The 13,663-nt window shown below is 40.9% G+C and overlaps 1 protein-coding gene across 1 annotated transcript; it reads right to left on the reverse strand.

The window, feature by feature from the left end:
* Positions 1-4,356: 4,356 nt before the first annotated feature.
* On the reverse strand, positions 4,357-11,729 carry STMND1 (stathmin domain containing 1). Its single transcript, XM_065752340.1, is given in 4 exon segments — positions 4,357-4,753; positions 8,349-8,503; positions 10,673-10,850; positions 11,630-11,729. Coding segments are annotated over 4 exon segments (549 nt in total). The 5' UTR covers positions 11,714-11,729; the 3' UTR covers positions 4,357-4,621.
* Between the last annotated feature and the right edge of the window lie 1,934 nt (positions 11,730-13,663).

A 13,663-nucleotide genomic window follows, 5' to 3' on the forward strand; every position in this document is an offset into this window, starting at 1 on the left:
ATCAACCATGTGAGAGGACAACATTAGAAGGAAACTTTTAGTTCCTTGCAGGGCTTTCTACGTTTTGCAGATCTGCAGCTGGTTCTCAGACAATTGAACTGTAATCTGTACATTTTTACTGTAATATGAGGAGCTCTTAGAGATGCCATTGCCAATAATCATCATTCCATATATTTATATTTATTTTTATTTTTATTTTTTCTTCCATAATATGAATATAATATATATTATAATATTTATATTCCTCCAGTATATAAATAGGCTCAAAATAATGGAGGCAGTCTTATCAGCATACTGTAGTGGTCAGGCACTACACGCTGTCACAGCACACTAACACTTCCATCTGGAGCAGAGAAAATTTTCGCTGTGCTCTCTTTGTAAGGCTCTTCCTGAATGTATTTACCTTCTTTATTGTCTTTCTCTCAGTATCTTCTCCAAAACAAAAACACTTTTTACAGTAAAACTGTCAGAGAGAAAGAAAGTACAGATCTGGCACCTGCCAGAGATGTTCAGTAAGAAATGGCCTGCTGAAGACAAAACCCAAAGAAGTGAGAAAACAAAATATCACTGAAGTGGGAAAGTGCTGCAGACTGCAAGCATATTCTGCCGTTCATTGATCTGTCAGGTCTCTATTTCAGAACAAATCACTGCAGAGCATAAAATCCCAGCAGAAGCATTAGCTGGGTAGCTGGGAGTGAGGGCACTCAGGGGTTACGCAGCTGGGAAGGGTGTTTGTACCCTGCAGTCCTCACCTCCCCGAGATAGCCTCTATCAGCTTGTTTGGGAACATATCTCCCTAGCGAGCTGCCTCGTGGTGAGAGGGGCTGGGACCGGAGCCTCCGGATCTATCTGGAGGGAGGGCTCCATTAATATCCCTGACAAGATCTCTTTATCCCGTACCTTCCTAATCTGCAAGACAACAGGAAAAGAGGGGGAATTCACCGAGCCAAACGGAGTCCCCGCTGGGTGTGATTGTTGCCATTTCTACTTTGAGAAAGTTGTGTCTTTGTTTTATCACATGCTTTGGTTTTTCAAAAGGAGAAAGAGGGAAATATTTTTGTTATTCCCGCTCGGGGAGGGGTTGCACAGCAGAGGCTTCTCTGTCCGAAAGCATTCCAGTACCCACCCTCTCTCCTCGTGAGTCCAGCCCTCTGCTGTGCCTTCTGCCCCCAGACTTCCCCTCGTGCAGGGAGACCAAGGATCCTCTGCCAGTTGAGATTTCTTCAGTAGTGGCTTATGCAATTGCTAACATCTCTTTTCAGTACTTGCCGGCCCTGTGCTGGGAAGAGAAATGATGGTTTCTGTTGGTGCGCTGCCTGAAATCAGAACTTACCGCTCCTCAAAGGGAAACCAGCCCTTCTGACGGCACTTGAAAAGCAGCCAAGTTATTTTGAAATGTCACATTAAAGTGGGGAAACAAAGGGAGGTTGTAGGGCCCTGATTCTGATTTTTTTTTTGTTTAAGATCCCTCTGTACCCCCAGGTACTACAGTCAGTAATTAAACACAATGTTTCATATACACAGGAGGTCAGATGACACTGTTTAATGGCCCTTCCCGGCATGAGGCTTCCTGAATTCATGCCAAAGCATCAGTGCACATAGCAGAGTTTTACCCCCACCAGGTAACAGCTCCGCTTGGCATTAGGTACATTTAAAGAAGAAGACAGCTAAAGCACAGCTTGGATAAAGCTTTAGGGACTGATTTGGGTTTCATCATTCCAGGTGGTATTGCAATGTGCATGGAGCAAATTAGGGAAGAGTGCAGCTTCATAGGAGACAGCTGTACGAGTGCTGTGGCACACGGCTCTTGGCACCACGGGCTGCTTACATAGCAAGGTGCAATGGTTTGCACACCGACTTCAAGCACTCCTCAGTCAGAGATCTCACTTCTTGCCGTCGCCATCCTGGGAGGATATAGGTGGCCCAGCAGACAGGATTGATATCTTATTAAACACACAGAAAGCTGCAGCGCAAGGGCGAGACAGAGACTGCCTGTAGGCTGGGGAGAAAAGAGAGCTGGGTCAGACAGAGAGAACGGCCGAGGAAGACGAGCCAAACGAGGAAGGCGAGGGAGAGACAAAACCTGCCTCGAGGCAGAGCCGAGCTGCACCGCGGCGGGGCGGCAGCGAGCAGGGGAGGGGGGCTCGGGGCCGGGAGTTCCGCGGGGCAGGGTGACACCTGCTGGGTACGGGGAGGTCGGTGAGAGCCTGGTGCCAACGGGAAGGGGTGTGCCCGGAGCTGGCTGCTCCCGGCTCTTTGTGCAGCTGAGCCACGCAGGAGCCCGCAGGTGGTCATAGTGCAGAAAGGCACCTTGCCTGGTGCTGTGCTCCTCTCTGTTACAAGGCCTTTAGTGATGCAGGGAGCTAAATCCTCACCTGGGAAATAGTGGAGGAAAGGACTTTGGATGGGGCCAGACAACTGTTTGTCCTTCTGAAACCACAAGAAGGCTTTGGGCAACTGCTATTTTCTTTAACTTTGCTAAAAAGGAGGCAGATAACCTCAGTGTCTATATAGATATATGTACACATAGACACACATTTTTATTCCAAGCCTGGCTAGGCAGTCTTAGCTTAAAGAATCTGAGAGAAAATTAAGTGAACAGCACTGGTTAACTGTGTGGTGAAAATATATCCTCAGTCTCCTGCTTCTCCTGTTAGTCTGTCATACAATTTCAAACCAGCTGACCAAAGTTCTTTTTTCCTGAGTTCATTGCTCTTCAGTATTTTCACAGTTCTTTCCAGGCAACACAGAGTAATTTTCAGTTTTGCTTTTCTGTTTGCTTCCATGTCCCATTTTTCATCTTAAAAACAACCAACATGTCCAGGACTGAAGCACTGGTCTTTTCCTGATGGGCTGACTCACTCAGATGCTCAGGTGGGATCCCAGCTGCTTGTAATGAGATGGGCTCTCATTCATACCTTTAATCATTTAGCACAAGTCTAATTTATGTATTTATTTACTTATTTTCCTGAAAATAATAGGGAGAACCACTATAAGATGGTAAAAATAAAGGCTATCTTCTTCTCTTTTCTACAGTACCTGGCTAAGAAAACAGCAGTCCATACTACAATTGAATTTCCTTGGCTTGGAAGGCAGAAAGGTAGACTGCATCATCAGCTGGAGGTAAGGAATTAAAAAAGCCAGCACAAGAGGTGGGCATGAGTGTGGTGTGGAAGTAAAGACTGGGCATATTTAGAGATGAACCAGAAGGGGATAGTAGAGCTGGTAACAGGTAAAGCGCAAATGAAATAACTGCTGTTACATATTGCTTTTGAGAAATCTGGTTGTGTTAAATGTTGCATGTGTATAGGAGGTGTAGAGTATGGGAGATTCCAAATTCATTGCTCTGTTATGGAAACAGTCCTCTTCTTCTTATAGAGATTTATCACATTCTTTCTCTGATAACTCACCTTTGCTTTGCATATCTTAGCCAATCAGCTGTTTTCTCCACAGTTTCAGTATTTGTCCTGTCCTTGCCCTTTATACACAGACATTCCTGTGGCCTGTTGTTGCCTTAATGTCTCAAGCTCTCACATCTCTGCCTGCACAGGAAGTTAAAACTCTCTGTTCTTATACTTAGGTCTTCACTGTGTTTTTTACTACCTCAAATCTTGCAGCTGTTCAGGCTCTTTTTTCCTCCTTGCACACTCCTCCTTTTGTGTCTTTATGTTTGCAATTCCTTTCCAAACTCCTGTTCTCTGCTCCCTAGAAAAAGGGAATTCTAGAGGTAAGTGTAATAGAACCTTGTTCACGTGTACATGCTTCAACTTAGAGACTGGTAGGTCAATAATTTGCCTCTTCATTTTCTTATTTGTTTGTTTCCTTCATCTAGTGTGTAAAATGTGAAATTATAATTTTTCAAGGTGAAATAGGTAGGCACAGGGCTCATCTGTTCCCCTAGGATAAACCATCTACTTAAGCCCCAAGACAAACAGCAGCAGGGAGCAGAGAGGTTCCTTTTGTGCAGGATGGCTTAGATCCAGATTGTTTCATTGATACAGTTGTAAGTTATGTCAGATTCAATGGTAAAATCCTCAGTAAAATAATTTGTGTTTTCTTCTGCAGTTATTTTGTGCAGCAGTACACTTATCTCACCATGTGCAGGTGATGGCTGAGGGGTGTCTGTGCTTTCTTGACTTGCACAGTCCTTTTCAGTCTGTTTACCTGTAGCTTGGTGGGCTGTTGCTGGATAAAATGCAGTGTGTTGACTCCTGCTTAGTTCCTCTTCTCTAACCCAAAACAAAACAGAAAAACCCTAGTGCTTTGTGAAGAGGCATGGAAGTAGGAAGATGTATCAAGCGTATGGAGCATCACTGCAGTTAGCACCAAACTTAGCCAATTTACTCTGGTGTCCATAGAAGATGCATCTTTTTATTGCATGAAGAACTGCTTTAGAAGCTTCCCCTCTGTATATTTTTAGGATAATCTTTCAAGCTTCTTTCAGCAAAATTAAACTATTAACTTGGCCTTTCAAAAACTAAGAGAGGACAATAGGATCCACTGTGCTTCCATTGATCAGACTTTGGTAGTAGCCTGCACAGAAATTGTCTTCGTTAGGTCAGTTTGTAAAAAGCAGAGGGTTTTAGGTGGTAAAGCAAATGCTGAAGAATACTCAGCAGAATCAGATGACCTGTTTTATTTCTTCAGCAGTCTTGATGTCCTTTGCTGTAAGATCACTCACTTCCTTGTTTCCAAACCACATCTTTTCCAGCCTCGCTGGTGGTTTCTTCAGTGTCTTTTCCAGGGCATCTCTCTGTAGAGACATTAAAAGCTTTCAGCAGAGTATATTGTGATGTTGGAGTGACATTTTGCTGCTTGCCTTCTGTTTTTTTTTCTTTTTTCATGCATATAGATGATGGACTCCAATACCAAAGGAGGCCTGTAAATAGCAATGTGATAATAACCTGAGTGTTCAGTCGCACAGAAGTGTTGTTGGAACAAGAATTCCCATTTTCTGGGAAGTGATGAGCCTGTAAAGCTTGTAATGTTGCTGTGTACTTGGTTGATGTAGGGATTCGGTAAAGGAAAGGAAGCTGCTTTACTACTGCTGAAGAAATTTAAGGATGGTTTTGTTAGAGCTTCATAATCATGGTACTGCTGGCCTCTGCTGCATGCAAATGAGCAGCCCAATCCTAGATTTCTGTTCCTGGAAGGATGCAGTGATTATTTGAGCAGCCAGGAGGATGAAGTCTAATAAAAGCAGCTTTAATGGTTGTTGAACTCAAACCCAGGGACCTATGGTTGTTGAAATACACACTATCCTGTTTATTCATCTCCTAAGATATCTGCTTGTCATACTTTTACAGCCTTAAATAATTCTGTAAGTTAGACCTCACTGCCAGAAGTGTTAACTGCTGCAAATAGTATAGTGAGTGACTCATTTAGGGAGATGAAGGTGGAGCATGAATCAGTAGGAAGGAAACTGATATTCCAAGGAGACATTCTGAATACAGGTGACATAGCAAGAAATCTGTGCAATGTTCAGTCATTGTAAAAATGAAACAAATAACTCTTTTTTCTAACGGGAAAAAAAATACACTTTTTATTCTAATGAAAAGGAACTTCCTAACAAAAGCCCAGTGTGGGAAGGTATTGCATGCTGAGCTTATCCTTCCTCACCCGAGATAAACTGTGGATTATGTTGGATAAGATAAATTGAATTCTTCCTTATACATCTGAACTGAATGGGGTATTCAGGAAGAAGGTTGCTTTCCAAGTAGTTCTGGGATTATATAAACTGAGAAAATAGTTTGTCCTTGAACTAAACAGTTGTGGGAGATCAAGAGTCCTCATAGCTTCAAGGAACCCACTCTGAAAGCTAACAGCAGTGGAAAAGCTAAAATAATTCCCTATGCATATCTTCTGTAAATGGTAACTGGTAAGTGGATCCACTGGTAAGTGGATCACATTCCTGTAGACAGCTCCATTTGAGACAATAGCTTTGCATCCTTCTGGTTACCCTCTAGCTCACACACATCAGAGTGCTTCTAAAGGTAGACTTGGAAAAAAGGTACCTGATAGATTATATGCTACAACTAGCTACTAATGAACTAAAGAAAAGCTCAACGTAACTCAGCAGTGGTGAGGATGAAAATCTGTTACACTGAACATCAGCTAAAATATTTTCAAGCACGACAAGAAAAATAGTAAAAACAAACAAAAATATCTACATGCCAAAACACCATCACACAAGGAAGCCTAGATAGCTGCAATTTAGGTGGAAGTCCTGGCTCTGCTGATGTTTTTGTTAACAGGCACTATTAAAGTTACAGAGGCTAGTTTATCCTGTGGTGTGAGCACCTCTTCATGGCTCTGTTAGACTGGGCCCCTAAAACATTGCTCTCAGAAGTACTCACCCTTTAGAGCAGTAATGCTTAGAAACAAGCATCTTAGCCTTTATTTGCTCAGAATTTATTTCATTCAGGATATGAAGTGAAGGACAAGTCAAAAGACTAAATGCTTCTAGTGTAGACATTTCACAGTTTTGGCAATGGTAGGAAATCCTGAGAAGACAAGTAATGCTACCACTGCTCAAGGAATGCAGATACTTATATGGAGTAGAATTACACACGGGAAAGGAAAGCTCCCACGAGGGTATCTCAGTCTCTTGTAAAAATAATCTCAAGCCTGGTTATACTAGTCTTTCATAATGCTGTGAAGTCTGAGCTCTTTTCTTCGTTGAAGCCAGTGCTGGACTGAAATTCAGTACAAAGCCATTTGTGCTTTTGCCTGGTCAATTCCAAAGTTTCAGATGTGAATTTACCCACGTGATAAAATCTAGTACCACGTGTTGTAATTTGGAATGTGTTAGGGTAGTAATCCTTTCCTACTGTCTGTATTCAATCCATTTAGTCCCTCCATTCATAGATAATCTGGTGGATTTTTAGCTCTAAAGTAATAAGCTATTCTTACAGGAGGCAGTGCAGGCCCATTTTCTGTGTCTGCTAAGGGAGAGCTTACAGCTAGTGGCAGATCTATATTTTCACATGTATGTCGCCCAGCAGTGGGCCCAGCTCAAGTCTGAAATATCACTTGGAAAATCTGGCTTTGTTGGTGAAATGTACAAGGCTCACTTTTTTTTTTTTTTTAGCTGTATTGAGATATATGTATTTTTTTAATATTGAAAAGGGGGAAAAAAAGACCAACAACATAGGACTCTCCTTCTGTTAGGAGGTGGTATACAGAAATTCCTTAAGGAAAAGTAGCTCAGATTGAGCTTCTGTCAGTAAGAGAGTATGTGTAATTTAATAGCAGACAGCTTTTTAATACAGGAGGAAAAAAAAGAGCAGACACTCACCTGTTTTATGAAGGAGAAAAATACAAAAACCTGCCTGTAGGATGTTAGCTAAATCTAGCCACAGAGGGAATATTCCTCTTAGATGCTCAATAAATAAATAAATAAATGTCTGAGCAAAGTAAGTAATGGCTGCACTCATATCTTTGAGCCCCAATTTCCAAAGTGCTCACAGTAGGAAGTGCATTGTGTTGCACCAGTAGTCAGGTCATTACATGACATTTGTTTAGTGCTTTTTATGAAAGCTTCCATGTTACCTTAGTGTAAGTGGGCAAGGTTAGAGATGAGTAAATGGTATGCCTTAAACTTCAAAGCTACTTAGAATCATCCTTGGCCTGAGCTTGAATTGTTTGTGTTCAGCTGTGTCCAAGAAGTTGTAGAATTGTGCTTTCCACACAGCTACAAATGGCATTAAGCTTCTTACAAACTCCTTGTGGATTTTTTCCCTCCCACCATCTGTACTTGAAGCCCCATCTGTAAACTGATCCTTAGTACAACGCTTAACAACAAAGAATGAGTCTGAGTTCAGAAGCCAAAATAAGCCTTGGGTTATTATTCAGAATGAAAAGAAAATGGACACTTGTTTCATAATCCAGTACCTGTTTTATAAAATCATTAAAAAAAAATCAAAGCAACAATATAACCAAACAAAAAAGCTCACAACATTTTGTTGTGGTTTCTCAGTCTGAGATCAAATGCAATTGTAATTGTTAGTCCTGACAGTGATGTTTCTCATAGTTCTGTGGACTTCAGAATCAAGCTTATGGCATGTATCCTCCAGTGAGTTTTTCGAAGCACTAGTCTTTTAATACTGTCTTGTTCTCTACTGCACTCATTTGAAACAAGACTAGAAGCTGTAAATAACTGAGTGAGTACTACTGCAAACTTCTGTTTTATTAAAAACTCATTATACAATTTTGTTTGACAACTTGTCTCTAAAATCATAGAGAAGGTTTGTCTGGATGCTGTACGTGTATAGAAATTGACTCTCATGGAGCTCACAAAAGAGTCAGAGCTCTGTAGCAGAGATCCTGTGTCATGTAATGATGCTCACCTTGTTTTCATATGCTTCTCCAGTCCTGGCAGTAGTACTTTGGCTCCTGATTATTCCCTGCATCATCAGCTCCTCAAGAATGTCTGATTATTTTTGTCTCTCTGTTTCTTGTAAGGGCCGTGATTTGCTGATGAACCCACTGGTGAACAGTGCATCTTGAAAAGATGAAAACATCAGAACTTATTGCTTGCAAAGCACTTAAAACATGAAGTTTTGTTTGAATGCCATTTTCAATGCAACCTTTTAATTGAAGAGATTGCATTCTGAGAACATATTGTAGAGAAGGGCTGCTTGAAGCTCTCTTCATGACTTAAATGCTGCAGTAAGTTTTCTAGTGGCTGGAGAACTGGAGTTTGCTTTCCCAGTATGGCCAATTATACCCAGAGGGCCATATGCATGGAATCAGGTGCTGAAGGTTTGTGAAGACAATATGTTCCCAAACAGAGGCCACTGGCAGCTGTTTACAATTCAAGTTCTCAAGCATTGTGTGAGCTGGGTAGAAAAGACACATTAGTAGGGTTGTATTATCCCATTCTACGTTGGCTGTCTTGTAAAGATCACTGTGCTCTTCTGTTAGATGAATAGAAATTTTCATATGCTTTCATGATTTATGGTTATTGTTGCAACAGTGCTGGTACATTTAAGCATTATCACATGCATTCCAAAACTTAATCATGTATTTATAAACAGCAGTTAAGAATAAATCCAGATTATTTTGATAACCCTTCTGAGGGGCTGTTTAGTTTCCACTTATTAGACATGAATAAGCAACGAGTAGCTTTATTGCCAAGACCCATCAGGTATTTCTACCCTCAGCTGACAGTTATCCCATCTGCCCAATCTCTACTGGCAGAAAATAGAGCTTTTGTATGAAGAATACTTGGATGAAATCAAAATCACAGCTATTTGACATCTGCCGGTCTTTTTAAGCAAAGTGGCTATGGCAGTGTTGGCTTTTCTTTAATTTCTGGTTCTAAAACACAAATACAAAACATCTGCCATCTTGTATAAGTTGACTCCCTCTCTCTCTTAAAATAACTGAGTCAGTCACCCAAAAGGCACTGGGGCTCAGATGTCAGTCAGCACACGTAAATGTCATAAGGCTGTATACACTAAAATGTCCTTTGGCAAATAAATAAAAACGTGATAACGCTTGATTAGCAGCGTTGATTAGTGATGCCAGTTTGTAAGGGTTTCACTAACACATTCACTCAGGAAAAGAAAAAAGCTACAGTATCTCTTTTTTGTGTCCTGAAACAGAAGCTTGAAGGATGATTTCAAAAAACTCTGTTTAGAAATTTCCTGTGAAGTTATCTTTTTAGCAAGGACAAAGGAAAGGAGCTCAGCATTAAATGAAACTTTATTTCAGAGCAAGCAAATCATTCTGTTCAATCTAAAATGAAATCCTTTCATCACATCCTTCTGTGGCGTTGGGAGCTAAGTCCTCTTTAATGAATAGCAAACACCAGTAATTACTCCTTTTGTGTTCAATTTGGAATATTTTATTGGAGCCCTTCTTTATAGTAAAGGGTAAATAGCCACTTTAGATTTTCCATTGATTGTTTTGTGATATGTGAGCTGTTAGTAGCACTTGAGAAATAAACTACAAAACTAAGGGGTTTGTATTCACCGAGGACAGTAGTGCTTTTCCATCATCATCTCTTACATCAGTATCTTAAGACCACGTGAGAGTTTCAACTTAAGCATTCCCCTGTGCTTAAGAAATTTAGAAGAAGTTCTTAGCAGATCTTTGCTTCATGCTGTGACAACTTTGGGAAAATCAGTCATTTTCTCTATATGGTAACTTGCTCTGAAACTTGTTGTAATCTTAAGTAATAATGTGGCATTTACTTGCTCTCTGCGCCTGATGCTAGATAAGAGAATTGTGTTTGCCATTCCCCCAAACAGGGGGAAAAGGAAAAAGGAAAACTTGACTTGCTAGCATCAGACTGAGAGCACTAGCGTGGGCAATCTGTGTTCCCAGTGTGCTGTGCCATAATCCCTGTTAGCAAGTGCTACCTCTGGAGACAACAAGGCTGAGTATGTTCTCCTGGTCTGTTCCCAGTGTCTGCCAAGAAAAGTATATACCCTTCTGCCTGTTCTGGTAGCGGGAGCTGAGTCATGCTGCAGAGCATAACAAGTGGTTAGGAAATATTTTCCACTACTATAGCAAGGCTTCAAACCAGTGCAAAGAGCTCAGTCCTTGTGGTACAGTGGCAAGAACAATACTGTGAATTGAAGAGGGCTGTAGCAATAGGCTCAAGGTGGTTCATTTCTGGGTCTCTCTGCTTGAGGAGCTGATGTGACATTCAACTACTATTCACCTGTGCTTTGTGCATGGCTTCTTTTTTCAGAAGGTGTAAATCTTTCTGTTAATTTCTCAGGAAGGTCTCTCTCACTGGCTTCAGCTTCAGGTTTGCTTCCATTATCTGAAGTGCCCCCTGTCCAAGCTGCCCCCTGAGAGGTGGCAGCCCACATTCGGTCAGCACTGTCACTTGTAGTCTGCAAGAAAATGAAGGAAAGAAGTCCTTGAGGACTCTTAAATGTGTAAGGAGAAGGCAGTCTCTAAAATAGTCCCATAGATTTGACATGTTCAGAGTGAAGTAGAAGATGTGATGCTCCTGATATTTATCTGTGTTTCGTCACAGGTTGATGTTTAAGGTGATGAAAGGTCTCATATAATTTCAGAAAGGAAGGAATAACTTTAAGCTTGAATATTTCCATAATCCCATTGCCCGAATTGCTGTATTGGTTTAGTACTTCTAAGAGCTATCTGTACATTGGTCATTGGTTAGGAATTTAAACTCCCAAGAGTTTTTTCAATTAGCACATGGTAAGGTCTTAACCTATGTACCTTCTAAGCAAGAGCTTTGAATTTCCAAACAATGCAGAATTAGAGCCTGGATATATTCTTGTCACTGTCTTTGGGTTCCAGACAATTCAACCATGCAAACCTCACAGAACAGCCATGTATGCATATCATATAGTATTTGTATCTATACAAGTTCTCTGCCTCAGAATAACTTTCTGAGGCAATACCCACCTTGCTGAAGTATTGCAAAGTAAAATCAGGTCATGCACGTGGCCAAATGGTGAGTCTGATTCCCCTCTGGTTTAAGACTCGTATTAAGCTAAGAGATAACCCTTTTCATAAAGAGCTCCCTGACAGCCTCTGAGATACAGCAAAACCACTTCTCTTTATACATATACCCTTATACACTCACATGCCAACACATCTCATAGCACACTTAGTATAGAGATTGTTTGGAAGAAATTGCTACCTGGCTTCTGACTTCATGGTTGTTCTGTAGCTCCTCAGAAGACAGCTGTGCTGCAGCAACCCTGTTAGATGTATTACAGCCCATGATGAAATGGGGACCATCTGCTTCTCCCTTCTGCAAGTCCAAGCAGTAGAACTGCCCTCATCCGGTCATTTGAGTTTGGTTATTCATGATCACCATGGCGTCTAACTGTTGCCAGGGCCTGTTGCTACAATAAATAGCACCACACAAGGCTTTCATCTTGTGTCCTGGCGTGTAGACATCATTGTCTTTGACTAGGCACCCTCATCTGAAGCTGAGAGGGAATGTGTTTCTGAACCTCCTGAGGGAACTCAGCTGAAGACACCTGAGTGTCTCCAGCCTCTTTTCTTCTGTTTTTTTTTTTTTTTTTTGTTTGTTTGTTTGTTTGTTTTGTGGGTTATTTTTAGGAATATCATACTGTCAGGTATAGGAAAATACACATTATCAGTCTCTGGTCAGATTTCACATGTATTCTTCATCAACAATAGAAATTGGGAAAAAATAAATCCCAACTCTAGCATTCCAAACAGCATGGCAAGATTTTAAACGAAAGGTGATGTAGTCAGGAAACAGGCTGGCTGTGGTTAAGGAAAATGTTTTAAATGTCCTCTGAAATCACGGTATGATTTCCTGATTACTGTTTGCTTCTGCTCCAGTCCTTTGAGATGGATGTTTGTAGGAGATAGAAGGGGGGAAAATACCCAGTGCCACAGTTCATGCTTGCAAAAAGATTTTGCAAAAATGTCAGAGAAAGGTTAACGGAGTGCTGCCAGTCGAAGATCATAACTGATCATGTCTCAGGTTACTTTTTCTGAGATCATCAAGTATTGAGGTTGAAAGAAATAATTATTTTTACAAATAATGAAAGAAGCAGGAATTTTGCATGAAATCAAAGTGTTCAAAATACTTCATGCCTGTGAGATGGTATTTATTTTGTGTCCTGAGATCCTGGTAACAAATCAGTGTCAGCTTGTGACCTTACTCTCACTCCTACTGGAAAACCAAATGTAAAACTTGCTCATTTTTTGTCCATGTATGTGAAACTGATAGGTTTACATGACAAATGAGTCCTTCAAGTAGAAAGGTTGATGAGTTTTCAGAACCAAACAAACTCCAGCACTGACAGAATGACTCCAGCCCTAGAGATCATTCTGGAGTCACGGTTGCAGGCAGCCCTCTGTGTTTCTCTTGTCTGCAGTCCAAACCAGTCAGCTGGGGTGGCTGGAAAGCCACAAACTCTCCTGCCTGGCAATGAGCCCGAAGTAATCTTCTCTGCCTCAGCATGCCTTATTCTATTGTTCACAGCACTGCACTAAGATTATTATACGGTTTCCAGGATGTAGCTAACATCTCTCTAGCCATGTGTATGACTGTTCATACCTGTGCTGGCATCCTAGAGCTGCCAGGAAGTCTCAGATGTGATTATCCTGTCTCTTAAGAAACAAGACATTTTCTTCTTTTTCTCCCTTCCGTGCGTAGTCAAAGGAGATCTGTTTCTTATGTCTACTGTGAACTCGCACAGAACTCAAGTCAACCTTTTGGTGAGCTGGTTCATTGTTGCTGTTCTGTTGTTCCTCTCCTACCAGCAGATGTTTGCAGGTTGTGTGTGGTAATGCTGAAATATAACTGCTACTCAGTGTGCGTCAGGACGTGGTATATGGGCTGAATTTCTTGTTTGAATTTCTGATTAAACACTTGCAGGGATGGTGCAACTTTAAAACTTGTGTGTGAGTAAACAGTAGGTGAAATTTTAGTCACTGCAGAAAGGCAATTTTTATTTATTCCTTCAAATGCAAGTAATAGAAACTGAACTTCAGTTTCTAAAGTAAGGAAAATGGTTAAATGTAAGATTGTAGATTGTAGCATAACTGGAAACAAGATAAACTTTATGATTCATATTTTACAAATTAATTCTTGGTAACTATATAAAAAGAAAGACAAGTGATCATTTGAAGAACTAGAATATGCAGGATATAACAAGTAGCATGAGAATTGCACTTGTTTATATTGTAA

Source organism: Cyrtonyx montezumae, unplaced genomic scaffold (genome assembly GCF_038088225.1).
Source record: "Cyrtonyx montezumae isolate F1298 unplaced genomic scaffold, pur_monq_1.0 scaffold_8, whole genome shotgun sequence".
Classification (NCBI taxonomy): Eukaryota; Metazoa; Chordata; class Aves; order Galliformes; family Odontophoridae; genus Cyrtonyx; species Cyrtonyx montezumae.